The sequence below is a fragment of the Microplitis mediator genome, chromosome 7 (genome assembly GCF_029852145.1).
Source record: "Microplitis mediator isolate UGA2020A chromosome 7, iyMicMedi2.1, whole genome shotgun sequence".
NCBI classification, from domain to species: domain Eukaryota; kingdom Metazoa; phylum Arthropoda; class Insecta; order Hymenoptera; family Braconidae; genus Microplitis; species Microplitis mediator.
In genome coordinates this window covers 24,396,405-24,422,570 of record NC_079975.1, presented here as the reverse complement: position 1 = coordinate 24,422,570, position 26,166 = coordinate 24,396,405, and the positions used below count along the sequence as shown (strand labels likewise).

Here is a 26,166-nt window from a genome sequence, read left to right as displayed (position 1 = left end):
CTCAATGAAAAAAATTTTTTTTTTTTTAAATTAATTTTGCGTACTCCTTAAATATAAATAAACAAATAATAAAAAAATGTATAGTAAAAATATCAAATGCTTTTTTTTTGTCAATTGCCAAAAAAACGCTCGAAATTCGGGCCTCTAGACTAGAATACCCCCTTAACCTTTTTCATGCATGTATTAAAAAAATAAGAATATTCTAAACAAATAATGAGAAATTAACTATTTTCAACTATGAAATGAATAGAATAATCATGAATTTTCCTTATCCATTTCCATGATTATTTTCCGTTTTCTGACGTCCGAAATAGCAAGTAGCAAATATTAAACATCAAATTCGACTCCACCGTCCATCTTACGGCATTAAATAAATTAATATTTTAAACTTTTTACCTTTTATTTAAATAAAAAAAAAAAATTCAAATGATTTTACACGTGTTCCATTGCAATTTAAAAAATTATTCCATTATATAGAATTTAATTAGATTTTTCTTTTGCAATTAATCTTAATTAATTATTATATAAATTATTCAAACAATGACAATTTTTTCCGTAATTTATTTACTTTTTGCTTGTGGTCAAATCCATCAAACTAATTATCTATTAGATGCTATCATTTTAAAACCAAAGAAATGAAAAAAAATTGAAAAAGTAATTAAAAATTGTCATATAACAAATTATTAATATTTCAAGTGTTACTTTTTTAATATTCTCAATACTTAGCAAATAATTATTAATACATTAATATAATTATACCTTACGTCTATGAATAGTGATAAGAATATCAAACCGTATAATTTCACTAATTTCGTAATTTACATAATATCACGGTTCTATAGTTTTGTCGTTACGTTACAGATCCCAGACGCAGTTGACGCGAGAAAAAAAAAATATCTAAACTATAATGAATAAATAAATCACTAAACTTTCACTCAGTTAGTCTACAAATTATATTTTTCCGGATAGTCATCAGATCTTCTGGTCTTAAGTTAACTCACTTTTGTATTATTAACATAAATTACTTTATTTACAAGACTTTTAAGTGAATAAATGTACTTTGCTTAGTGAAATTTATGTCTAGTGAAAATAATTGAGTGTGTTAATAAATTTGCATTTGCATGCAACGATATTACCAGACATTTTTTTTTATATCAAAAATAGTTATCACGCGATTAAAGTGAAGTTCAAGTCAAGCTAATCTAAGAAATGGAAAAACAGGAAGTATATATATATTTATACATGTATATATATATTATACATATATACAAATGATCGCGAGTGATTGAGAGCAATCGTGATGTCGATTTTTTTGAAACGAACTCTCTCCTTTCATGATGATTGCGCGCGACAATTTAAATATTCAAATAAATTTAAAAATCAAAATTAAATTATCGGATATTTAAAATTTACATAATTAATAAAAATAAAGTTTCATGTGAAAATTCATCGAGTGACCTTGATACCGTACGAACCAAAGAAATTTCTTTGCGGAGAAATTTTATGATGACCAGTTAGCCTCGTTAACTTTTAGCGACATTAATTTCGCTCAAATTTCTCAACTAATAAATATGTGTAAAATAATTATTAAGTAATTTGTGGTTTTTCTTTTTTTTTATCTATTTTAAAATTTTTAATTGTCGCTATTACAGAGATTATCATTTATGAATGCATTAAAAATTGAGATAAATTATAGTAATGAGTAATAATAATTAAAGCATCCATTCTTTCCGCTTTTTCCTTCACTTGCAGAGCCATAATTTCCGCGCGTGATTGTTACGGCCCGTAAGATTAGTCGGTCCGAATGATGTGTTATAACTCTCCTGATATACGCTAAATAGTAAAATAAAAAGAAGGAGTGTTTTACATTCTGTTTTTAAATCGGGTCGAGATACCGACCGGTTATTGTGTTGTTTTAAACAGTGATGTGCATCTCAGTGAGTAACAGCTTACAGCAAAATTTTTTTGAAAAATGAATTATTAATTTAAAATAATTTTCTAAAATGAAAAGAAAAAAACAAAAAATAGACAGAAATTTTAGTGAAGAAAATTTGAGTTTTGAAAAAAGTGACGAAATTTTACCTAATTGGGGAGACACGTTTTTTGATTACCACGATTTTTCGTGGAAACGAAGTCCGTTTTCTCAGTACAATTTTCATGGTTACAATGAGATTCGTGAGTTTAATTAATAATTATTATTATCTTGATTATGTTTAGTTTATAATGACATAATGGGGATCAAGTAACCATAGTAAACGTATATTAGTCATGAAAAATGGTATAATGTGAGTAGATTACATTCGTGACTGCACTAAAAATGACATAATGAAATAATACTGTAAAAAATTTGAGTCCACAGAGAAGTGTGAATAATTTGGTGTTAAGATTTTTAACACTGGTGTGAAAGTTACACGACGCGTGGTGTTAAATTTTGGACAGGGTGAATTAGGTTCACACCACCGATGGTGTAAATGTAGAAGTTTTTTATTAAAAACTCGGCAGTGCACTAAAAAAAATTAGTTCCAAAAAGATTCCAAAAAAGTTCCGCATGTAGAACTTTTAGATATGAGACAGATGAGAACTTCGAATGGAACTTTTTTGGAACGTTAGTAATTTTGATGGTCAAAAAAATGTTTTTATGAGCTAATGTAGAGTCAAAAAAGGACGTTCTTGGAACTTTTTTGAAATTTTTTATAGACGTTTTTTTTGTTCTATAAAAAATTCAAAAGTAGTGATTTTCGAAGTATTTTGGCATGTTTCTGGAACGTCTTTAGTCTAAAAAAGATGCAAGAGTAGTTATTTTGGAATGCCTTTTTTAGTCCATAAAAAAGTCGAAAATGGTGATTCTGGAACTTTTTTGGAATGTCTACATAAAATTCCAAAAAAGTTCCATTCAAAGTTCTAATCTGTCTCATTTTTAGAAGTTCCACATGCGGAACTTTTTTGGAATCTTTTTGGAACGAATTTTTTTTACACGGGTGGGTATATATTCAATTTTTATTTTAAAATAATCTACATTATTAATAATAATGATACACTAGTGCCGAAACTCATATATTATATGATAATTTTTAACTTGAGATTGTATTATCGGACAGTATTTGAGCGAATAATACCGTGTTAAAAGTACATAGATACATAATTCACACCAAATAGATCGTGTAAGGTCCTCGGGGACCATTTTCACATCAGAATTTTTGAAAGTGTATAATGCCGGTGTAAAAACATTCTTTCTAAAAATGTTCCAAAAAAATTCATAACCACAAACTTTTAAATTTGAGACTATCCGGAACTTTGAGTCGATCATTTTTGAAATTTTGAAAACATTCAAAAATAAAAGATTTTGAAATAAAATGTGAACGTTTTTTGACTCTTTATAAAAAACTTTTTGAGAAAACGGTCTGGAAATTTTTTTACGCTTGAATTTTGTTAAAGCTCCGAAAATTATCAACTCAAAGTTCACACTGTAAAAAATTTTTAGTATGAAAATGGTCCTCGAAAAGTTTACACCGTTTTTTTCACACCGTTCGGTGTTATTACTTTAAATATTGTCCGATAATATAATCTGTAGTTAAAAATTATCATATAATATATAAATTTCGGCACTAGTATATCATTATTATTATTAATGTAGGTTTTAAAAGAAAAATCAAATACCTGATGTAACTTTCACACCAGTGTTGAAAATTTTAACACCAAATCATTCACACTACACCGTGCTCAAGATTTTTTACAGTACAAAAGTGTCTCAAATTCGGAAGTTTATTATGAACTTTTTTCGGACATTTTTGTAGACTTTTCTCCATGGGCGTTTTTTTGTTAAATATTTTAGAAATTGTACGTATTTTTAGTGAAAGTTAATAGCTCAATTTTATTTTGTTTGAAAAAATAAGCAATAATTTAAAAATATTTTACTATCAACTATTTAATTTTTTATATTTTTATTACGTCAAATTACCTTATAATCTATTTTAATGTTCTATAATCTTATTTTATGGATTCAATTATCGTCTAGTTAATAATTATCATTAAGTTATTTGAAGTTGAAGTAGGAAATTACAAAATTGTTATATAATAATAGCTAAACATTTTTAATCGTTTATAAACTTACAATTTTGTATAAATTAAAATTTTAATTATCGATATATGTCAGTGTAAGCTGGTATTATTGAATATTTATCATTATAAATTATGAACTAATTATATCGAATTTCTCATTCTGTAATAAATTACATTGTTTTGATTCGATGTGTGCTAAAGAATTTTATGTAGTGATCATTTCTTTACTATTGTATAAAAAAAAAATATTTAAGCCCGCATAGTATGTAATTATTCTTGTTTCGACTGAACTTTTCTTTAATAATATCCCAAAAAATTTTTTTTTCTCAATTTTCTGAAGTATTGATCCTCTTTAATTTTGAGTATTGAAAATAGAAAATTTTCGTGCGACAACTTTTATAACTTAAATGAGACAAAAGACCTAGTACCCGATCAGGGAACTAGTACTCGATTACTCCATGTACTTGAATATCTATATTAAGCAAAATTGAGTAAATATAGATATACAAATATATGAGTGATCGGGTAATAGGTCTTTTATACCATAAATAAACTTCTACAAAGTCCAGACAATATATATTTTGACGGTTGCTAGCAGAAAATGTATCCAAATCGTTTTGTCAGAAATTTAAAATTAAATTTTTTTTTATCGAGAACGTCGAAATAAAATTTTACTTGTCTATAATTACGCGCAATAGAGTAAAACACTAAAGTAAAAAAATCTAAAAGTTAAATTGAATCATCAGCCATTTCTTCATCGGATTCCAATCTATTGATAAATAAAAAATGAGTGTAAACTGAATGATTTATTTAATACTTTTATCGCTTACAAAATCCTATGATTATTAAAAATTTATGATGCACATGATTATGTTCACTGACACTGATGATAGGGTATTACGAGAAGTGATAAGTATAGTATTTACAGCCCATTTACTTACAATCTTTTTAAAATAGCTCTGACCGTCAGACAGTTACTGACCACCAGTTAGTTTTTTTTTTTTTTTTTTTTTTTTTTTTCCAAAAATTATGGCTTAACATAATTTAATAAAAGTCTTTTTTTAAAATTTTTGTAAACGTAATTGAATCAAATTTTTTTTACACTGAGAAAAATAATTTTTGTAAAAACAGTAGTTTTTCGAATAATAAATCGATACCAATAATTACATTATTAATTTCATATCTAACGCAAAAAATTACTTTTTTGACATAAGGAAATCAAAATTTATTTACACTATTGCAAAAAAAAATCTTCAAATTTTAGCACTCAAAAAACATTAGATTAAAAATTTTTAAAAGCATAGGGTAGAAGTACTCCGTATGAAAATAACATATATGGTCAAAATATATGATAAATATCAGAAAATATATGTGGCCAATTTAACTATATTTTCTGATATATATTTTTATCATATATGAAAATATATATTCTTGTCATATACGAAAACTACATTTTTATCATACATAAAAATATATATTTCTATCATATACGAAAAATATATTTATATTGCGTATGGAAAAAAAAAGTTTCTTATTCGTATGACCAACTCCAATTAAATTAGATCTAAATTATAATATACTCTTTAAATTGCAGTTAAAATTTTCAAAATTAGTCAATTTGATGCGAATATATATACCCATATACATATACATACACCGAATAAAATATATGTTTAAATATAACAAAGAAAATATATGGTGCCATATATAATATAAATTATATGCTACCATATATTTCATTTCATATAAAAATTATATATTTTTTGAATATAAAAGGAAATATATCAATACAATATATTATAAGGTAAATGTAAATGTATATATAGCTTAATATAAAAAACATACATATAAGTAACATATATAAAATACATATATTTACTACTGTATATAATTTTATATTAAATCGGCCAAAATCTCTATATGATTTTTTATAATATAGGGGAGGGTGGGGCAGAGCGGCCCCCCTAAGCCAATTATTATTTTTTGTGGCTTTCAACCATAGGATCACTTTACTTTTGTCCTATTTCGAACGAATTTATGGAAATTTTGCCAAAATTCTGAAAAATTTTTTTTTTTTTTTGTGGGGCAGAGCGGCCCCCCTTCAAAAAGTGATAAAAAAAATTTTTTTTTTCGTTTTTTTTTTTTAAATTGTTTTCATCATTAAGAATGTATTTCTTTCACTTGACAACTATTTTTGGTTTTATATTGCTCGAAAAAAATTTTTTAAAGCGTAAAAAATCGTTCACTCTCGATTACCTCAATTACTAATTGTTATTTAATAAAAAAAAAAATTAATTCTGTAATTTTACTTTATTTCAAAAATTTATCAACTAAAAAAAAAAATTTAATTTTTATAAATTTTTAGTGACCAAATTTGCCTCTTACATAAAGAAACGGCCGAAAAATATGAAAAAATAATTTTTTCGGACGTTTCGGGTGGTCTATTTTGCTCCAGGTGTTATGCGTAGGGCTAGAAATGTGGAATTATAATAATTTTTTTTTAATTTGACGATAAAAATATGAAAAAATCACTTTTTCAAAATTTTGGGCTTGTCCATTTTGCCCCAAATGTCATGCGTAGGGGTAAAAATGCGCAAACATATCGGATTTATAGTAATTAGTCGAAAAAAAAAAAATTTTTTTTTTGGTCAAAATTTCAGGGGGGCCGCTCTGCCCCACCCTCCCCTACAATATAATGTATTATATATTTTTTTGTTGCAAACATATATGATTTTATATATTTTAACCATATATTGTTTTTTCATACGGGACCATTTTTGGCCACTTCATTTTTTGACATTTAGAACTTTTACTGTAATTAATAAAAAAGTTGAAGAAAATTTTTGATTGTAAAAGTATCTTCTTACAAATTTTAAAAATTAATTATGTCATTTCGTCTTTTACAAATTATTTTATTTAAATTTTCTTAGTTTCCAAAAACGGTACCTCTAACCAAATTTTTTGTGGTAAGAATATGCAATAATTCGAAAAGACTTTTTTTTCTCGTGTACAATAAAAAATTAGTGACAGCAGAGCACTATCTCTCCTTCGCATTCGAGGTGTGCAATATTATTATAATTTTTGAGTTAATTAACTAATTAGATATGCAATAATTTAAAAATATTATTATTTTAATGTCGTTATTTTATGGATTGTTAGTCTCACTTTTTTTACTCAATAGCTTCGTTTTAACAAGTTTTTTTCTATGTATCCATAAAATATATATATATATATATATATGTAACAATTGGAATGATGTACGACATCCTGCAGTAAACTTAAGTAATTAATGACCCGGAAATGACGAAAATTTTTCCGCAACTTAATTTTAAAAGTATAATAGTAAAAGTGAAGGACTTGTATTTTAAACAGGAAAAGGAATAGAAACACTCGGATACTAAATATATAAAAATAACTACCAATAAGAATAATATTTCACTACCGTATCTAATTTTATGATAAACACAACTTTTTCATTTTATATAAACTCAATCGCAGTAATAACTTATCATCAACTGAAAGGAAGATGGAACAGTGAGAAAGAGAGTTTTCTTAAACGTGAAAACAGAAGCTCAAGAGGGGACACAACTCTTACTCTATACCTCAGATTCATTCAAACTCAATAAAATCCACGTAACCGATATTCAAATAGAGTTACACAGTTGCATCTTGAACAGCTCGCAGCGCGTATCGTGATCTTTAATATTTTAATTGTTGAGTCATTAACTCGAATGGCCCATTGTTAACAATAACATTTTTTTGAAAATATGTTCCGTGGTAGTGACAGCTCTTTTAAAAAATTTTTTTTTAAATGATAGTGGTCATATTACACTGTAAAAAATCGAGAGTGAATATAAATTTTATTTCAATCTGAATTCACTTCATCAGTCTGAGTTCCGGAGTTAAAAACAAAATTCCACATCCGGAGTCAATAGGGAATTTTTATTTAAACGCCGGAACTCTGAATGACGAAGTGAATTCGTAGTAAATATGAATTCAATTTTAATCCGAATTCATTCCGTCGTTCGGAGTTCTGGAGTTAAAAATAAAATTCCACATACGAAGTCAATTGGATTTTTTTTTAGTGGAGTGATTTCGGAGTTACGTGGATTTTATTTCAATCCGGATTCACTCTAATCCAGAATTTTAATATTAAAATAAATTCCCCTCGGAGTAAATTTCCCTCCAAGGGGATTAAATAAATAAAATATTGTTCGATCCGAATTCACTCCGAATTTAATCCGCGTTCACTCTGAAAATTTTTTACAGTGTATAAAATTATTAATTTAATATCTATATTAGGGTGGCCCAAAAAAACCGACTATTTTTTTTTTCGAGTCTCTTATGAAAATTTGTTGATTCAAGATGTTTTAAGAAGCCTCTCCAAAAATCAGCTCGATGAAAAAATTTCAAGAGGTCGCTCACGAATTTTGAAAATATCAAAAATGATCGAAGTTCGGATTTTTCTGTTCCAAATTTCTTCTTTCTCGTGGCAGCTATAGTTTATATTTATGAAATCATCAGTGCGCTGAAAATTTCAGCCCAAAATTAAAATATTTAAACGTCGCTGAAGAATTTTGAATGGTTCAGAGTACTGTCTCTTGGACGTTTTCGAGCAACCCTTGAATATTAATAATAAAGCTTCTTAATTTTTTTACTATCAATTTGTATCATAATGAATAAAAATACAACCCGAGAAATCGAAATAATAAGTTATTTACATACTTTTTTATTTTTTAATTCAATTTTTGGGTTTTTTCGCTTATTCAAAACTTACCAAATTTTATTGTTTAAGACTGTCCTGTATATTTTCGGATATGCAAAAATTATATTTAAGTGGAATGACAATAATTGAGTCATAAAAAAATACAAAAACTAATTCAAAGTATTAGTTACATATTGTCAGTTAATATTCAAAATTCTTGAGCGCCGTTCAAATATTTAAATATTGGGCTGAAATTCTCAGCATAGTCATAATATTAGAGATATAAAATATTTCTGCCACGAGGAAGAAAAAATTTAGAAACAAAAAATCCGAATTCCTATAATTTTTGATATTTTCAAAATTCGTGAGCGACCTCTTGAAAATTTTTTATCGAGCTGATTTTTGGAGAGGCTTCTTAAAACATCATAAACCAACAAATTTTCATAAGAGACTCGAAAAAAAAAATAGTCGGTTTTTTTGGGCCACCCTAATATATAATTATTTTTCTTATATTATAGGTATCACAAACGTCGTACCCCTGTTGATGTCAATGACATTACTTGGTCTTAGAGAATTCAATGCTCAAAATGTTCAAAATTTTCCGAGTCATCAAGATCTTGAGTTACCGCTTTCTTTCAATAATGACAACCCAAATACAATGTACAAAGTGGTATTAATACTTCAATATATGTGATGATTTTTAAGTATCTTTTTTTTTAAATTATTTTTATTTGAAGTAATAAATTATGATTACAGGCTACTTCAAGTTCTTTAAATGCTGATATATTGAACTCAATGCGATTCGGACGCTTAGTTGAAACATTTCGTACTTCTAGTGAAAATCAATTTACAACGCAATCTATTTTTGGTATCAATGATATAAATGTACCCAATAGAGATATTGAACCACCTCTGCAAAGTTTTCCAGAAGAACCAATTCCTGGTGCAGCTATGGAACTGGTAATTCAACTTTTTTTTTTAAATTCATTATTCTTATTAAAATAATTTTCAAAATAATTATGGTAATTTTGAGAAGATAATTATTTTACTAACAGCCCGCAGTCACTTCGTGATCGTTCGAGTGTAACTATACTTCATTTCAATGTAAATTTAAAATTTATTATTAAATAAAATATAATCGGTAGACTGAGTGAAAAAAATATTAAAAAGTAGGAGACTGGGGCTCGACGGCCCACTTGAGGCGCTAATTATTTTTTGTGGCTTTTGAACACCGGTACGAGTTGTTTAGGTCAATCTCGAACAAATCTATTATAATATTCCGATAATTGAAAAAAAAAAGTTTTTTCCGGGGCACAACCGGCGACTTTCAAAAAATGATTAAAAAATAGAAAAAAACTTTTTTTTTAAACTGTATCCTTTAATTTTACCTGCATTGGAAAATAATTGACAATTTCTCGATGTATAGACAAAAAAAAATTTATATTTTAGAGCAAATGGTCTTTTTCACTCATTAAAATATGACGATTATATAAAAAAATTTTTTAGGCAAATTTTGAGGTGGTCCGTCATGCTCCGATCTCCCCTATATAATTTATTGACTCATGAATTATCTTAAATAATTATCGAAATCAATAAATATTTTATTCAAAAAAATTAATTTATTGTTAAAAAAAGTTACTACTGATTTTTTACTAATTCAAATAAATTAAAAAAGAATTATTTCCAATCAGAAAATGTCAATTTTCAGTGCAAATGAAATTTTTTGAAAAGTAATTAAAAAATTGATCTTCGAGTTTAAAAAGCGCCTCGGCCAAAAATAAATATAAATTATTGTCGGCTGACATTTCCGGAATTAATCGACTGATTTGCACATTCTGACATCGAAAAAAAATTTTGAGACGGCTCTGATTTAATTTTAAGGCAAATCGGTCCAGTGGTTTACGAGTTATGCAACAAAAAACTAAAAAAAAAAAATTTCCGCGCAGATGCGGACCTCAAAACGTCGACATTTGATGAAAACTCAATTTTCGAAAATCGGGCTGAAAGCAATGACTTCCCTTTTTTTTTAAATTTTGAATTTTCATCGCGGGAAATTTGAAAATCATAATAGGATGGCGGTAATTTGATCTAGTTCACAAAATTTATCTTATTCTTTTAATAATATAAATATAGATAATTTAATCAAATATCTTTTGTTTTTTTTTCTATCATAAATCGTAACTTTCAAAACTTGCAAATTAAATTTTTTTTTATTACATAAAAAATAACATAAATTCCTTTTTTTAATGTACTATTTAATTATAATTCGTAAATTATAAATAATAAAATTCTGGATACGTATGTTATTAAAATAAGTTAGTTGAATATATTTATATATATATATAATTAAGGCTACAATGTAAACTGGTTTGCGTGTAAATGTAAAATAAAATTATATAGAATCGATCCTAATCGATAAATTATTCAACTATCAACAATAAAAAGAAAAAAAAGTGTATAAAACTTGCAACATTCTTGATTGTTAATGTTAATCGGTATCAAAGCTTGACTATCTTTTACTTCTATCTCGGATTGCATTAAACGATTAAGCGAAAAATGAACTCTAAATTTTATGGAATATATTTTATAAAAATATACGGACGTTGATTTTAACGACTTCCGACTTAAAATTATTACAGATTTATGCATGGAAGACAGTAGACTATGAGTTTGCCAGTGATGTGGCTCGTGAACAAGCATTATTAGAGAAGTCGTTTATTCCAGAAAACAATATGCCGTTAGGTATTGAATTTTGGCGAGATAAAGTATTTATAACACTTCCAAAATGGAGACCAGGAGTTCCGGCGACGCTGACTACAGTACCGAGATACACGGCTACAAAAAGTCCAAAACTCCGACCTTATCCTAGTTGGGGATGGCATTATCAAGGTATGAAAAAAAAACCTAAAGAAAGAATCCTGTTTTTTGCAGTCAAGCGCAAAAGTACTGAGGGTTTTTTATGATCGATCTATTATTTTCGACCCATTCACTCACATTAAATTATCTCTAGACTTTTTTCCATTGCACTAAAATAGGGTAAATTGGGTGCCACGACTACATATCCGCGGACAAAATAACCGTCGCGGTTATTTAAATATTTTGTCGCGGGTATTTTGTCTTCGGATATTTTGTTACGGAACCGGTAAATTGAATACTAATAAAAAGACAATTTCGACCCAATATAAAATTTATTGATTACTCCATTAAGTCAACATAAATTATTTTAATCCCAGCCTTTGCGGATCCGAATTATGGTAATTTACCGCATTCTGCTGCGATTTGCCGTAAAATGCGGTAATTTCTACAGCAAATTGGCCGCAATTTACGGTAATTTGCGGTATTTTGCTGTTACTTACGGCAATTTACAGTAATACGCGATAATTTTCGGCAAAACGCGGTAAAAATGCGGTAATTTACCGCACTCTGCCGTAATTTACCTACAATGCGGTGATTTCTACGGCAAATTGGCCGCCATTTACGGTAATTTGATGTTACTTACGGTAATTTACAGTGATACGCGGTAATTTTCGGTAAACCGCGCTAAAATACGGTAATTTACCGCACTCTGCCATAATTTACCTTAAATGCGGTGATTTCTACGGCAAATTGGCCGCAATTTACGTTCATTTGCGGTATTTTGCTGTCACTTACGGAAATTTATAGTGATACGAGGTAATTTTCAGCGAACTATGGTAAAATACGGCAATTTACCGTAATTTGCGGCATTTTTACCGTATACGTCATATGCTTTTTTTATTTTAATAGCTTTACAGTGCAATACTTCACTTTAAAATAAAATACCACAGGCATGCTGCAATTTTGCGGTAAACTACCGTTATTTTGCTTAAACTACCGCACTTTTGCCGTAAAATGCAGTACGTTTATCATAAAATACCGTAATTTACGGTAATTCGGATCCACCAGGGAGAGACTCGAGTTGTTAATTGTTGTATGAAACTTAGTAAACACGATAACTTTGATAGACACAATTAATCGTCAGCTTTAGAATTTTCTGTTGCCTTTAACCGCAAAAAAATTTTGTTCTTAATACTAAATTCTATAGGATACAAAAAAACGTTTTGCGGTACGATTTCTCTTAAAGGAGTTATTTGATTAAAATTTTACTGGCTGCAATCAAAAAAGTTTATGAAGGCTTATATTTGATAAAATTTTGAAATTAATCAGATTGTCATTTAAAGTTAATTAAAAAAAAAATAACAATTTTTAGAAAAGCCAAAACGGTATTGAAGTCTTGATCTTACAATTGGACTGAAACCAATTACGTTGTAGATAATTTTTATATCGGGAAGTTAAAAAAAAAAGATCATTTTTCAAATTAAGACTAAATATTGTTTTTTTTTAGGTTCTTGTGGTGGTATGACATCAGTCTTTCGAATTCAAGTAGATGAATGTGATCGACTTTGGGTTTTAGATTCAGGGTCAATAAATTTAACAGAAACACCTAAAAAAGTTTGTCCACCAGCCATTTTTATTTTTGATTTAAAAACAGACAGACTACTAAAAAGATATCAAATACCAGATGATCAAGTCAAAGAAGATTCACTTTGGTCAAATATCGTTGTAGATATTCGTAACGGTGATTGTAATTCTGCAAAAGCTTATCTCTCAGACGTATGGCGTTTTGCAATGATAATATACGATTTATCAAAAGATACATCGTTTAGAATCCAACATCACTTCTTCTTTCCCAACCCTTTTGCATCAAAATACGAATTACACGGTATTCGTTTTCAATGGATGGATGGAATTCTCGGACTAGCGTTAAGTCCAATAGACGTTAACAATGACAGGATTCTTTATTTCCATCCAATGTCTAGCTTTAGTGAATTCGCGGTATCAACTGCAGTGTTAGTCGATCAAGAAACAGCGGAATCAAATCCTGAAAGCTTCGCACCCGTCGGTGAGAAAAGAGCCAAAGATTTTGGTCACTCTTCAGGGTCAGCTATTGATAAAAACGGGGTTATGTTTTTCAATATGGTCACCAGAGATTCCGTATGGTGTTGGGATACAAGAAAAGAATATTTGCCTCATAATTTGGGGTTAGTTGGAGTCAGTAATGAAACTCTTGTATTTCCAAATGACATAAGAATTGATAATGAAGAGAGACAAAGTTTTTGGACCATTTCAAATAGGCTGCCAATGTTTTTGTACGGCCCATGGAATCCAAATGATATTAATTTTAGAGTGTACAGAGCTTATGTTGACGAAGCTGTCAAAGATACTGTTTGTGATCCTAATTATGTTGTACCAGCAAGTGAAATAAATTACGACCAGACTTGTTAATATTTGATACTTATTTATTACAATAAAATAAATATAATTACTACTTTATTAATTATATAATCCTTCTTTTTAATTGAAATTATTCTTCAGTAAATTCAGACATATTGCTGCCATTTCCTAAAGAGACTTCGCTTCTTTTGTCTGTAAAATTTAAAAACGTATTGGATTCATCTGACCAATTGCAGTCATCGTCATAAATTCTCATATTTTGGTAAGTTTCGTTCATATGTTCACTTTCACCACTAATTAGTGTGTCAATATCCTGTCCCTCTATTTGATTTTCATCAAAAATATTGTCGGGACTTTCGGCAGTTCCATAAATTTCTGGATTTGATGACTCATCAAATGTTCGCGAAGTTGTTGCTGCATGATCTGATTCAATAGATTCCATTGACACTACAGTAGAAATTGAAACCATCAATGAACAGTTTATTTGACTGATCAATTTTTTGAAAAGATAAAAACCCGGCAGGCCCGCAAGTTCTGCCAACTTTTGAGAGTTGAGTTTATTTGAATCAAGTACAAGTTCTTTGTATTTTTGGAACCAATAATCCATTAAAAAGATTTCTTTTTGCTTTAAATTTGGTGCAGTATCATTAGTATCATTATTGTCGCGTATTATTTCAGTAACTTGTGGAACTTTGATACTTTCGTAATACTGCTGATTATCATTTTTACCAAAAGTTTGTAAATCACTAAGATAATCATCTCCAAAATCAATCTCTCGTGTTGATGAATAGTGCGGGCATTCATGCCGTACAATAGTAAGACGCGCAGCTTTAATAATTTCATTAAACACATTTGGAATTTGATCAGAATTTGTCACAGAATACAGTTCTGTTGAAGCGGGTCCTAAATAAAACCCACGGTCGTTTTCGCGAGAGTCAAAAGAAAACGCACTTTGTAATAAAGTTACTATGTCTCTATCGTCAATAAAATCAAATCCCGTTCGTCTATAATCAAATTTTTGATTAGATCTAGGTTTTTTATGTAAACTATCATCATTATTTGAAAATAATGACCAATTTATATTTGCTATTTTGGTTTTTATGTCTGTTTCTGTATACAATAATCCAGTAGATTTTTGAATTGGAGAAGCTGCTGCCGATATTTTGCTATTCAATGCGTTGGTGTCATTTTTCAAAATATCTATTTTATTGTCAAATTTCGATATTTTGAAATCGTCAATTTTTAATGATTGCAAATTAGGAATATTTACAGTGGCTCTAGATCTGTCTAATTTACGGCGTGTTTGTAAATTCTTGTTATTTTTATTATGCAACAAATTAATGTTTAGATTTTTTGTTAGTTTTTTAAATCCGCTATTTTCTCCAGATTTTTTACGCACGATTTCTTTACCCGGATGATTTTTCATTTCAAATTTATTTTTCGACAAAGAAATACTTTCTATCGGAGCTTTTTTCAATCTCTCCAGATCTTTCTTTCTCTTATCTTTCCAAAGTGTGATCTCATTATAAGCTTTTAACGCTTTAAGTTCTTTGTCCTCTTGTTCCCGTGTAATTTCAAAGGATTTTTTATTATCCGATGACTTCATCAATAAATTAATATAATCAGAACTATATTTGGAATATTCGTTTCCGTTAACTTCAGATAAATTAATAGTATTTACAGTAACAAAATTTATTTGATTACTATTAACACTAGGCCATTTTTCATCATCAGTTTGCGTCTGCGTTTGCACTTCCGTTAAAGCTTTTGAATCTGTCCCAGTATTTTTTAAAATAACTCGCTTCGCAATATCGTCATTATTGTCTTCAAATAAACCGACTTCTTTTTTCAAAATTTCAACGTAAATCAAATCACGGATCCAAGTTGTAAAAATTATTTTATCATCTTCTATCGCTTCGACAGATTCATCAATAAAATTATTTTTTTTTTTTGGTAATTTTTCATTGACATTTTCTTGCTCATTACGATGACTAGAAGAAATGACTTTTGGTTTTGATTCTACTTCTTGTAATTTTAATTTACTTGAATTTTTATTGATACTCAAATTTTCTCCAAAATCATAATGTGATAAATTGTCACAACTTTCACTGTCGGATGACCACTGGCAGTAATTGTCTTTTACGGAAATAGTTCTGTCTATATTTTTAGAATAACTATCATCAGTTACTTCTTTTTTATTCAAAATATTGTTCATAGTCCATTGCTCAGACCACTCGGAATAATTTTCAATAAATTTATCTCTCGAAGTTGGATTGATGTTCATTCCGTCATTCAAATTTTTTTCAATGTTGGCGCTCCGGTCATCAGAAGAACAAACGGATGATTGGTCAGTATTATCGATATTCTTTAATTGCAATGGATTATTTGATGACTTAAATTTTTTGTAACTAAGTCCGTTTGACTTCTGACCATTCCTTGATAAAATATTCTCGACATAATTGTTTGAGATACCGAGGATTTTAATAACCCTTTCGGAAATAGTGAGACTCGAATCATCGGTATTGAACGAATTTTCTCCAGTATCAAGATACCGGATTGACAATAATGATATTGTGTTTAAGGACTTAGACGGTCTGATACGTTTGTATTCATCACCGAATTCCGTTGATGAATAGATGCCTAAATTTTCCAAGTTCGGGACACTTATGAACTTTTGCCGCTTTTTGAAGTGGAAACTGTCAATTTCATCCAACCGCAGGTGTCTCATAGACATTCCTATCATGACGTTGAAAGCAAGTGGAGTGCGCTGATTCATTCTCATTAGTTTTCTTTGATCAATCTCCTTGAGTTTCATGTAGAATGAATTTATGGTAAACCAATTGTGGGCTGCTATAGCTGGAACGAGGATGTTCCTGAATCAGTGTTTGATCTGATTGATCGTAAAAATATTTAATATTAATAATAATAATGTAAATATTTCTTTTTTTTTCATTTTTACACGGAAAAAAATAGAATATTAAAATTTGATATAAAATAATAAAAAGTGGAATTAATTATCAATAATTTGATAATATGAAGAAGTAAAAAGCTAAATTTATTTTCAATACTCTCTTAATTTGAATCAGTGAAATTCCACTGGTTCGCCAGTGAAGCCTCACTGGTTTACTAGTAAAACTCACTGATTCGACCAGTGGTCTTGGCGGCCATTTAATCCCACTGGTTACTCAGTGAACTTCACTGGTAAACCAGTGAATTTTAATGGCGGACGTAATAGTCACTGATTTATCAGTGAGAATTTTCACTGATTCACCAATGAGTTTTACTGATTCAACAGTGAGCTGATATAATCTTCGTCATAACCCAACTTATACATATAGGGCATGATTACTTACGTAAAATAAATGAATTAAAAACATATTTACGCAAATTTACTATATCCAACTTTCATTACATTAACTGTATTAAAATTATTCAAAGCAATGTGGAAGAAAGAAACTGCACTTGGAACTTTCTTCGAAATTTTACAAATATAATGGTCGATTAAATTATAAAAATTATCAAGGCTTGGAAGATAGCTTAAATTAAAAACATAATATAACTTATGTAAAATAGAAAATGCAATAATAGGGTCACAATTTGGCTTAAAATTTATTAATTAATTCAATTGACATTAATAAACAAACATCAGGTTATGTATAACTTTCTATAACCGGTATAACTAATCATAGGTCGCTGTTGACAACGGACACTCGAGGTACTTAAATTTCGCACTGGTTTGAATCAGTGAACCCAATACTCACTGGTTTACCAGTAAGCAACTTTGAATTTCACTGATTCGCCAGTGACTTTTTTTACTCACTGAATGAACCAGTGATTTCTCACTGATTCAAATTAAAAGAGTACAGTCGAATTCCGTTAACTCGGACGGTTATTCTAAGGAGGAGCGGAAATTTCTTGGAATTTCTGAGTTAACGGATGCCCCCTCTTACTTAAAAAGTAAACTATACGCATGCGCTCTTATCTCTGTCACCCTTCTCCTAAATATCAATATCAATATCGAATCAAAAATTCACTACAAACTAATGAATTTTCAAGCCTCATTTTTTTCCGTGTAAATTTATAGCAATAATGAATAATAATGTTACCTAGTGATATTAATTTGTCGATAATAACTGTGCCAAATAAAAACTCAGATATATTTCCTTCGATGTAAAGTAATATTACGACTATAAATACAATGACTTCCAGAATAAAATTTTTGAATGCACTGATTATCATCCAGGATAATAACATTTTTCTTTGACACCACATTAGTATTGGATATAAATTTAAAATATATGTTAATGTATAAATATGTGAAATAACTATTCGTGATACAACCACCCAAGATAAAACTTAAAAAAAATTTTAATTATTTTTTATTTTCTATATAAATAATAATTCAATGTATTGATGCTTACACTGGATTATTTATCGATAAAATAAACTAACCAGTTTTAATATTTTGTTCAAAATTTCCATCTGTTTTTTTTCGTGACATTGAAGTTTTCCAAATTGTTTCAACTCGATTTCCCCAATCCCATGGACTCCAATCCCATAAACTATTTATCTAGATTTATATTTTTTATAAATTTATTTTATTAATACACCATTTATTTTATAAATAAATATATACTGAATTTATGTGGATTTCTTACGGCGTCTAAAAATGTCATTATCAAAAGTTCTGTTTTAAATGATGTACAGATTAATTTATTAACAAGTTTTGAAATTAAAAATAGACAAAGAAAAATTATTTTTGCCGCCAGTGTTTTATAAATTATTTAATTTTTATTTGTGTAAAAAAAAATACTTAAAATTTTTTTCTTAAAGGTTACTCTCAAATTTTATCACATTAAATCGTTTGTCAATTTTTTTCTATTTTATTTTAATTATTCCTGTGATGGTAAATAAATGAAAAATTTTTCTATTTAAAATTATCGATAATTAATTTCAATTTTTAAATTTAATCATCCATTAAATTTTCGAAAAATAAGGAATAAGTACTGATCTTTAAACACAAGAATTTTTGAATGCTCCAACGAAAAAAAAAAAAGTTGCTTAAACCAAGAGAAAATTTTTTGGGAGAAAAGATATATATGTAGGAGAGGGAAGCCACCGGTGCTATAGGCAGCAGCTGCGGGAGTAGTTCGATGCTCGCCACGAGATCGCGCCCACCGCTTGCAGTGTCCCTGGTAAGAAACTTACTTCAGAAGTGTTAAGTTTCAAACTTGGATGCAATTCTGACATGAGTTCTTTACTGTCATTCGACATAGTTTAACATGACATCTTGTACTTTTGTTGACGTTAATAATACAGTATATCTCATATTGTATCATGACCTTAAAATTTATTATCAATGTTTCCATAGATAATTTTCCTTTGAAATTGAACTCGAACTTACAAAAAAAAATTATTTGTATTAAATGCATAGAGTCTACTATTAGAACCTTGAAATTAGTTATGATATAGGTCTTCAGGCAATAATGTCACTGTCTAACTTAGAATTCTTGTTTAAAGTTATTCTGGGGTAAATATCTACCCCGGATTGTAGTCCTAGGGTTGATTATCATCAATTACATTTGATAAAAAAATCGACGATTGTATAAACTAAACTTTTAAATTTCCAAAAATCATTTATAGAAGTACACAATCAATTATTCTTTCGAATTATTGAACTGACAATTATTGTTCATCTCGTTTTAAAAAAATGGGTCATTATCGATAAGAATAAATTGCGCAGAGGTAGTGGATTCGTACATTGTTTTATTGTTTTGTGTATTCGTACGTAAAGTTTTCTATGTGAAACAGATCTATTTATAAGGGCGAAGATTAAATTTTTCATAAAAGACTTTTAAATTTGACTATCACGGGACAAATACGTTAGAATAAAACTCAGAGAAATTTATTTTTCTATTGAGAACAAAAACATATTTTTAAACATGTACAGTCTACTTACATTTATAAATTACTTATACAATTATTACACACGCAAGCACGCTTTAAATAATAATGTTATAAATTTATGTATATATATAGTTATTATAGTCAAGAAAATTATCCTTGATCTTGAAGTAAATTGCATCAAGTCATTAACTGTATTGGTGTTGCGACTGACCTTTATACGTTCAATAGTTACTTTGGCTATTGTACGTATGTATGTATGTGTGTTTAAACAAGTGTCATTACACATTTTATGAATATAATATTTGCATCACTTGAAACAACTAAGTAGACTTAATATGACTTATAGGTCTATAAGTCTATCAGTTAAAAAGTATATGTTTATTGTATTATCCAATAAATATTAATTACAATTTTGTTTTTTATAATTTTTTCTTATAATAGACTATAGAAGTACCGGTTTCGAACACGATATTATTTCTGGACTTTTTATATTTTATTTTGATACTTGAACGATACTATATAAAATTTGCGGAATGACCGCAGATTACATCCGGAGTGAATGCGAAGCGGGTGATTTTTTATTCATTTAATCCTTTAAAAGTGAAATTTATTCAAAGGAGAGTTTAGTTTAAGTTGAAAACTACGGATCAAAGTAAAAGCAGATTGAAATAAAATCCATATCACTCCGAAATTACCCCGCTGAAAAATGAACTCCTTTTTTACTTCTCATACGAGGTGCTTTCTTTTTAACTTCGAAATTCTAAGTGAAATAATTCTCCAATTTCTGGTTCTTAATCCGAATTAAACTGAATTAAAACGAATTTAAAATTTTTAAATCGGTTTTATTCTGTTTAATTCAAATTAAAATTTTCAATTCAGTTGAATTCTGTTTTGCAGAATTCGACAGAATATAACAGAATTAAAATTTTTAATTCGGTCGAATTCAGTTGTTTAATCAGGGATTACACAAAATATACAGAAAAATATTTTTTACATCATTACGATGATTAATCAATTAATCAACTGAATGATAAAAAACACTTAAATATTTTTAAATTTATCAATCTGGCGGATCTATGTCACGGTCAGACCAAATGTTATTTTTAAAAAAATCAATTATTGTCAAAAAAATTTATAAACTTTTATTATTATCATTTAAATATTCATACGATACACAAATTATAGATTCAATTATAAAATATAAAATATAATAAACATATATATTATTAACTTATAAGTATAATAAATAATAATATAATAAGTATATTAATAAAATTGTGACATAAAAATTTCTCATAAAAAACAATTTTCATAAATTACTTTTATTCATCAGTGCATTGTAATTAAATATCATAGCGTCACCGATTTATTTGAAGAATTCTACTTTACTGTGCATACGAATAAATATATCATGCGCACGCGCATTTCAAAAATAGCAACTCACACTTGCGCGTTTAAATGAGAAAATAGCTTCTGGCGAGCATTGCGGCGAAACTATTCAACGGTGAAATAATACGTAATAATTTCTAACAACTGTTTTCATCATTTTTTATAACTAATAAAGATACATAGTTTCGTCTTACAAGGTAATTATATTTTAATATTATTTATGTTATTATTTATATCACGTTTGCTTTAAAACATTAAAAAATATAACCTATTGTTTTTTTTCTTTTTATTACTTGCTCTATTTCTGTTTATATCGATTTTCTGTAGACGTCTATTTTCATCAGCACTTTATATTATCACTAATAATTCATCTCGAAAGTAAAAAATTTGAAAGAAAATTTTCAAAATTTTTACTTCATTTCTCTCTTTTCTCAAAATTTTAATTTTCTTCGCCTTTTAGAAAACATTAATTTATTTTTGAATTTTTAGTTATATAATAAAAATTCAAAAAAAATCGAACTATTAATTTTTTTTTTGAATTATGCGAATATAATTTTGATAAAAATTTTTGACATGCGGTTATTAATAAAAAAAAAAAAAAACCATTACGTCATAGACGTAAAATTCAATAATTTCTTCGTTGTATTGATTTGTTTTATTATCGTTGTCATCACAATTTGTATGCTATCATATTTCGAAAACTCAAAGTTATTTATTTACATATAGTTGAGTCAGACATTGTAAATCCGTAAATATTTTTACTTATACTTCAGCCACACAATACATCTCCATAAATATGTTTCTTAGTATTTACACAAGAGTAAAAAATAAAATTTTTTTTAAATCTGAAAAGATTTTGTTTACAATAAAAATTTTTACAGTTAACCTGTAAAAGGATAACATTATTTAGTATCACTAATATGTGACACAACATAGCCGGTAAACCTTGACGTTATCTAGATGTAATTATTTTTATAACGTCATGTTTTATTGTGTTTAATATTTCATGTTCCTACAGCGTCAATTACTAATTTCTGTACACGATAAAATTATATTATTGTTGTTTGAAATGCTATTATGCTGGCATAGTAAAGCTGGACCATGTTGGCCACCTGGCGGAAAAATAAATGAACATATTGCAAAAATTACTAAGACCATAGTAAAATTAGCAATAGACACAGTAATTTGTGATGTAATTATTCTCAATTTTACTATGGCCATAGTAATTTTTGCAATATGTTTATTTCTATTTCTGAAAGGGTCAACATGATCTGACTTAACCATGACACCATAACATCCCTATCCAAAAGTTCCCATAGAATCCACTCAAATGGTTAAAAAACAGCATAAAAACCAACTCGTGTAAAAAAAAATTTATTCCGAAAACTTTTTCGTATAACTCGTAAGCTACTCAAACAATCGACTTCGAAATCTATCAAGACCTAAGTCTTGATGAGCCCTTTCGATTGCTGCCAAGTACGTCCAAATCGGTTGATTCGTTCCAAAGATATCGTACGGCAAAAATTAGTTTACCCACACACTCACACGTGCTCGCGCGGAGGTCCATCCGGAAATAGTCAGAATAGCTTTCTAGGGCCTAAAAACGTTCAAATCTGATGAAAATTCGATTTTCGAAAACGTGCATGGAAAAGAAATATTTAACTTATATCCAAAACAATATTTTTTTAAACAGACGATATTACTCTGAAAAACTATAATTTTATTTTATTTATTTTTAAAAATATTTATTTATAGATGCAAATTAAAACCTTCTGTGGGTGCTGCTCACTACAAATTGGTAGCATAATTATAGGAGTCTTAAGTTTGGTGAGTATCTTACGATAACTCTGTTGACTATTATCAACTACTCTAGATAAATATAAAATTTATTACCATAAAAAAATGATATTTTCATTATTATTATTAGATTATAATAGATTTTATTAATAACAATTAATAATGAATCACCTGCTGTAAATTATTATTATTAGTAGAATTTCATTCAGTAGAAAATGAAATATAATATAATACAAATTTTACTTTCAGTTATTTGGACTTTCATTATTAATCCTTCAAGCTGTTGCTTTAAATCGCATTGAAGAAAATCCAAATCCCGAATTTCGAATGGGTACATACTTTGTTATAAAAGGCGTTATTGCAACTTTTATAGCATTTTTTGTCATTTGGTTGATATTATCTACGCTACTTATTATTGGAACTATTAAGGTACTTTAGTAAATAATTAAACTAACTATTAACTCCCCCCCCCCCCACCTAGCTTCTAAAATATTCAATGACCTTAAACTGTTATGACCTTAAAAATATGAATTTTAAGAGGAGGCGCAAGAATTTTGAAATATTTCAAATTTTTAATATTTTCTACCGATTTTCCCTTTATTTTATAGAGTTAAAGACATCTATCTAGTAAATCAGAGAATTTTTTTTTTCCTGCGCATATTTTTGAAGGGTGAAAGTGGAAAAAAAGAAGTTTTTTTTGAGCCATCCTTCTGTATAAATTTTTAAATAAAAAACAAACATATATACAATAATGATAAAAAAATTTCTTTTTACAGCGAAAAGCAAGCTATGTTTTTCCCTTTTTATGTTTGTCATTCTCCAACGTATTGGGTGAATTGGCAGCTTCTATTGGTGTAATAATATTTACATTGCAATATCCTCTGCCAGCAACAGCGATCTACGTGAATTTCTTAATTATCTCATTGTTTATGGGTAACTAATTTTTTTTTTACTATATTACCTTAGCGCCTGCTCTACATTTGCGCTTAAATCCTTACGATACTCGCGAAACAATAGTAAGAATAATTCTGGGCTTCACATTCGCGCTCCTCGATGTTCCCTGTCCAGTGTTAATTTTTGTCCCCGTGTGAAAAAACCATACACTGTCGATAATATATAAAAGAATATTTGATAAATATATGACCACAAAATTATTGATATTGATTAATATATGTTTTATCATATATATAATTCATCCGTTCAATATTATATATTTTCCCGCACGGATATATGTTCACATATATTTCCGCATATATATGTTTACATATATTCATATAAGTATATATACATTTATACAAATATCTGTGAACATATATTTATATAAATTTGTATATTTAACATTATATGTCAGTCATATACTTGAGTCATATATCTTGTCGTGTAATTAAACGTACAGTATTAAATATTATAAGCAATACTTATAGATTAACATCTAGAAAAAATATATATTACAGATTTATATATTTATATTAGGGGTGTGCGAATATCGTTTGAAACGAATCGAATCGAATATTAATATTCGATTCGAATCGAATAATTCGAATTTTCGAATAATTTGAAAGTTCTCGAATAATTCGAAAAAATTCGAATAGTTCGAAAAATTTCGAATAATTCGAAAGTTCATGGATAATTGATTTTTAATCAAAAAGTATACTATTATGCGTAAGTAAAATATTTTGATACACGATGTAATGGAATTCAAATTGGAAACAATAGAAAATCCAGTGATATTTCGATAATTCGCGAATTGTTCGAACTATTCGCGAATTATTTGAAAATTTTCGAATAATTCGAATATTTGCGAATTATTCGTCAACTTTCGAATTATTCAATTTTTTCGAATTATTCGGGAACTTTCAAATAATTCGAATTATTCGATACGGATTTCGAATCGAATATTAATATTTGATTCGGAACGAATAATTCGTAAGTTCGACTTATTCGCACACCCCTAATTTATATGTTATGAATTATAAAATTCTATAATATTTCGGCAAAATTTTGAATATAGCTTCTTATATAACTTCTCATAATTCCATATAATTTACTATATATTTTAAATTACATATACTGAAGCTCATATATTGCTTTTTCATACGGGAACCCGCGACTGAAATTCGCGATCGTAATTCATGTGCGAGTATAGAGCAGGCACAGCAAATTATAAATGAATTATCAAAAAAAATTTATAATTACTTATAAAATAATTATTCCAGGTCTCTACGTCTATGTCTGGCTTGTAGTATACAGTTTCTACCATGAGTTGATTCGTGAAAAATTTGGATACTCACTTAATCGTGAAGGAAAAATATATGAACCTTACAAAGGTCACAATGTTTAATTAAATTTTTCAAATAACGTGATATCAAAATTATAATAATTTTTTTTATATATTGTTTATAAAATTGAAATATATTATTATTAACTGCTGTAATATGTGATATCTATATGAAAAATTTTTAAAGGTATCTATTATATTTCTTCCTAGAAAAGGCTTTTCAAAGGAGTAATAAATGATAGTTTATATTATGAGCTATTTTACATTAAGACAAGAGATTAACGTACAAAGCAAATTATTAAGCTATTTTAAATATGATATATTTTTTATTAATAAAATTCGAAATATCAGTACTATTTATGCATGATTTATCAAATTAAATAGCGTTTATACATCTTTATGCTAATAGTTTATATCTTTATCTATGTTTTATAGTCTATTGATATTAAAAAAATATATATACGTATATTATATTATCTTAATAAATATTTAATATTAATACATCCAATAAGCTATTGAATTATTTTTATACTTAGTTTAATTATAAATTAATTTAAGTGTTTTTATTAATAGTAAATACCCTGTCAAAAAATCCATATAGAAATCCAGCCTTGATTCCTATGTGAATTCCTAAATGTTGATTTCGCATGGATTCTCATATGGTTCCCTATAGGAATCCAGCACAGATTGCAGTTACAAGTTATCGATAGATAGGGAAAAGAGGGGAAAAACGGGGTTTTTTTTTAAACATTCCTAAATCACTTTTGTAAATACAGTT

At 28.0% G+C, this 26,166-nt stretch overlaps 3 protein-coding genes across 6 annotated transcripts; 2 read left to right on the top strand and 1 right to left on the bottom strand.

The window, feature by feature from the left end:
* Positions 1-1,809: 1,809 nt before the first annotated feature.
* Positions 1,810-14,100, top strand: LOC130671634 (protein yellow-like). Of its 3 annotated transcripts, none has more exons than XM_057475657.1 (5): positions 1,810-2,175; positions 9,283-9,434; positions 9,521-9,724; positions 11,404-11,653; positions 13,128-14,100. In XM_057475657.1, exons 1-5 carry the CDS (start codon positions 2,004-2,006, stop codon positions 14,066-14,068), a joined length of 1,719 nt encoding a protein of 572 aa, XP_057331640.1. In that variant the 5' UTR covers positions 1,810-2,003; the 3' UTR covers positions 14,069-14,100. The 3 variants fall into 3 exon arrangements, with proteins under 3 accessions (XP_057331640.1, XP_057331642.1, XP_057331641.1); XM_057475659.1 differs by lacking the exon at positions 1,810-2,175 and adding an exon at positions 7,429-7,833; XM_057475658.1 differs by lacking the exon at positions 1,810-2,175 and adding an exon at positions 7,812-7,836.
* On the bottom strand, positions 14,055-18,856 carry LOC130671633 (uncharacterized). Of its 2 annotated transcripts, XM_057475655.1 has the most exons (4): positions 18,676-18,856; positions 18,470-18,587; positions 18,124-18,372; positions 14,055-16,873 (listed from the first exon to the last, which is right to left on the bottom strand). In XM_057475655.1, the coding sequence occupies exons 1-4, from the start codon at positions 18,691-18,693 to the stop codon at positions 14,148-14,150; spliced, it is 3,111 nt and encodes a 1,036-aa protein (XP_057331638.1). In that variant the 5' UTR covers positions 18,694-18,856; the 3' UTR covers positions 14,055-14,147. The 2 variants fall into 2 exon arrangements, with proteins under 2 accessions (XP_057331638.1, XP_057331639.1); XM_057475656.1 differs by having other exon boundaries at positions 14,055-16,907; positions 18,124-18,856.
* A 2,495-nt stretch (positions 18,857-21,351) lies between these two features.
* LOC130671723 (lysosomal-associated transmembrane protein 4A-like) lies at positions 21,352-25,578 on the top strand. Its single transcript, XM_057475783.1, has 5 exons — positions 21,352-21,510; positions 23,069-23,140; positions 23,360-23,539; positions 23,887-24,043; positions 25,327-25,578. The coding sequence occupies exons 2-5, from the start codon at positions 23,069-23,071 to the stop codon at positions 25,449-25,451; spliced, it is 534 nt and encodes a 177-aa protein (XP_057331766.1). The 5' UTR covers positions 21,352-21,510; the 3' UTR covers positions 25,452-25,578.
* The last annotated feature ends 588 nt before the right edge of the window (positions 25,579-26,166 follow it).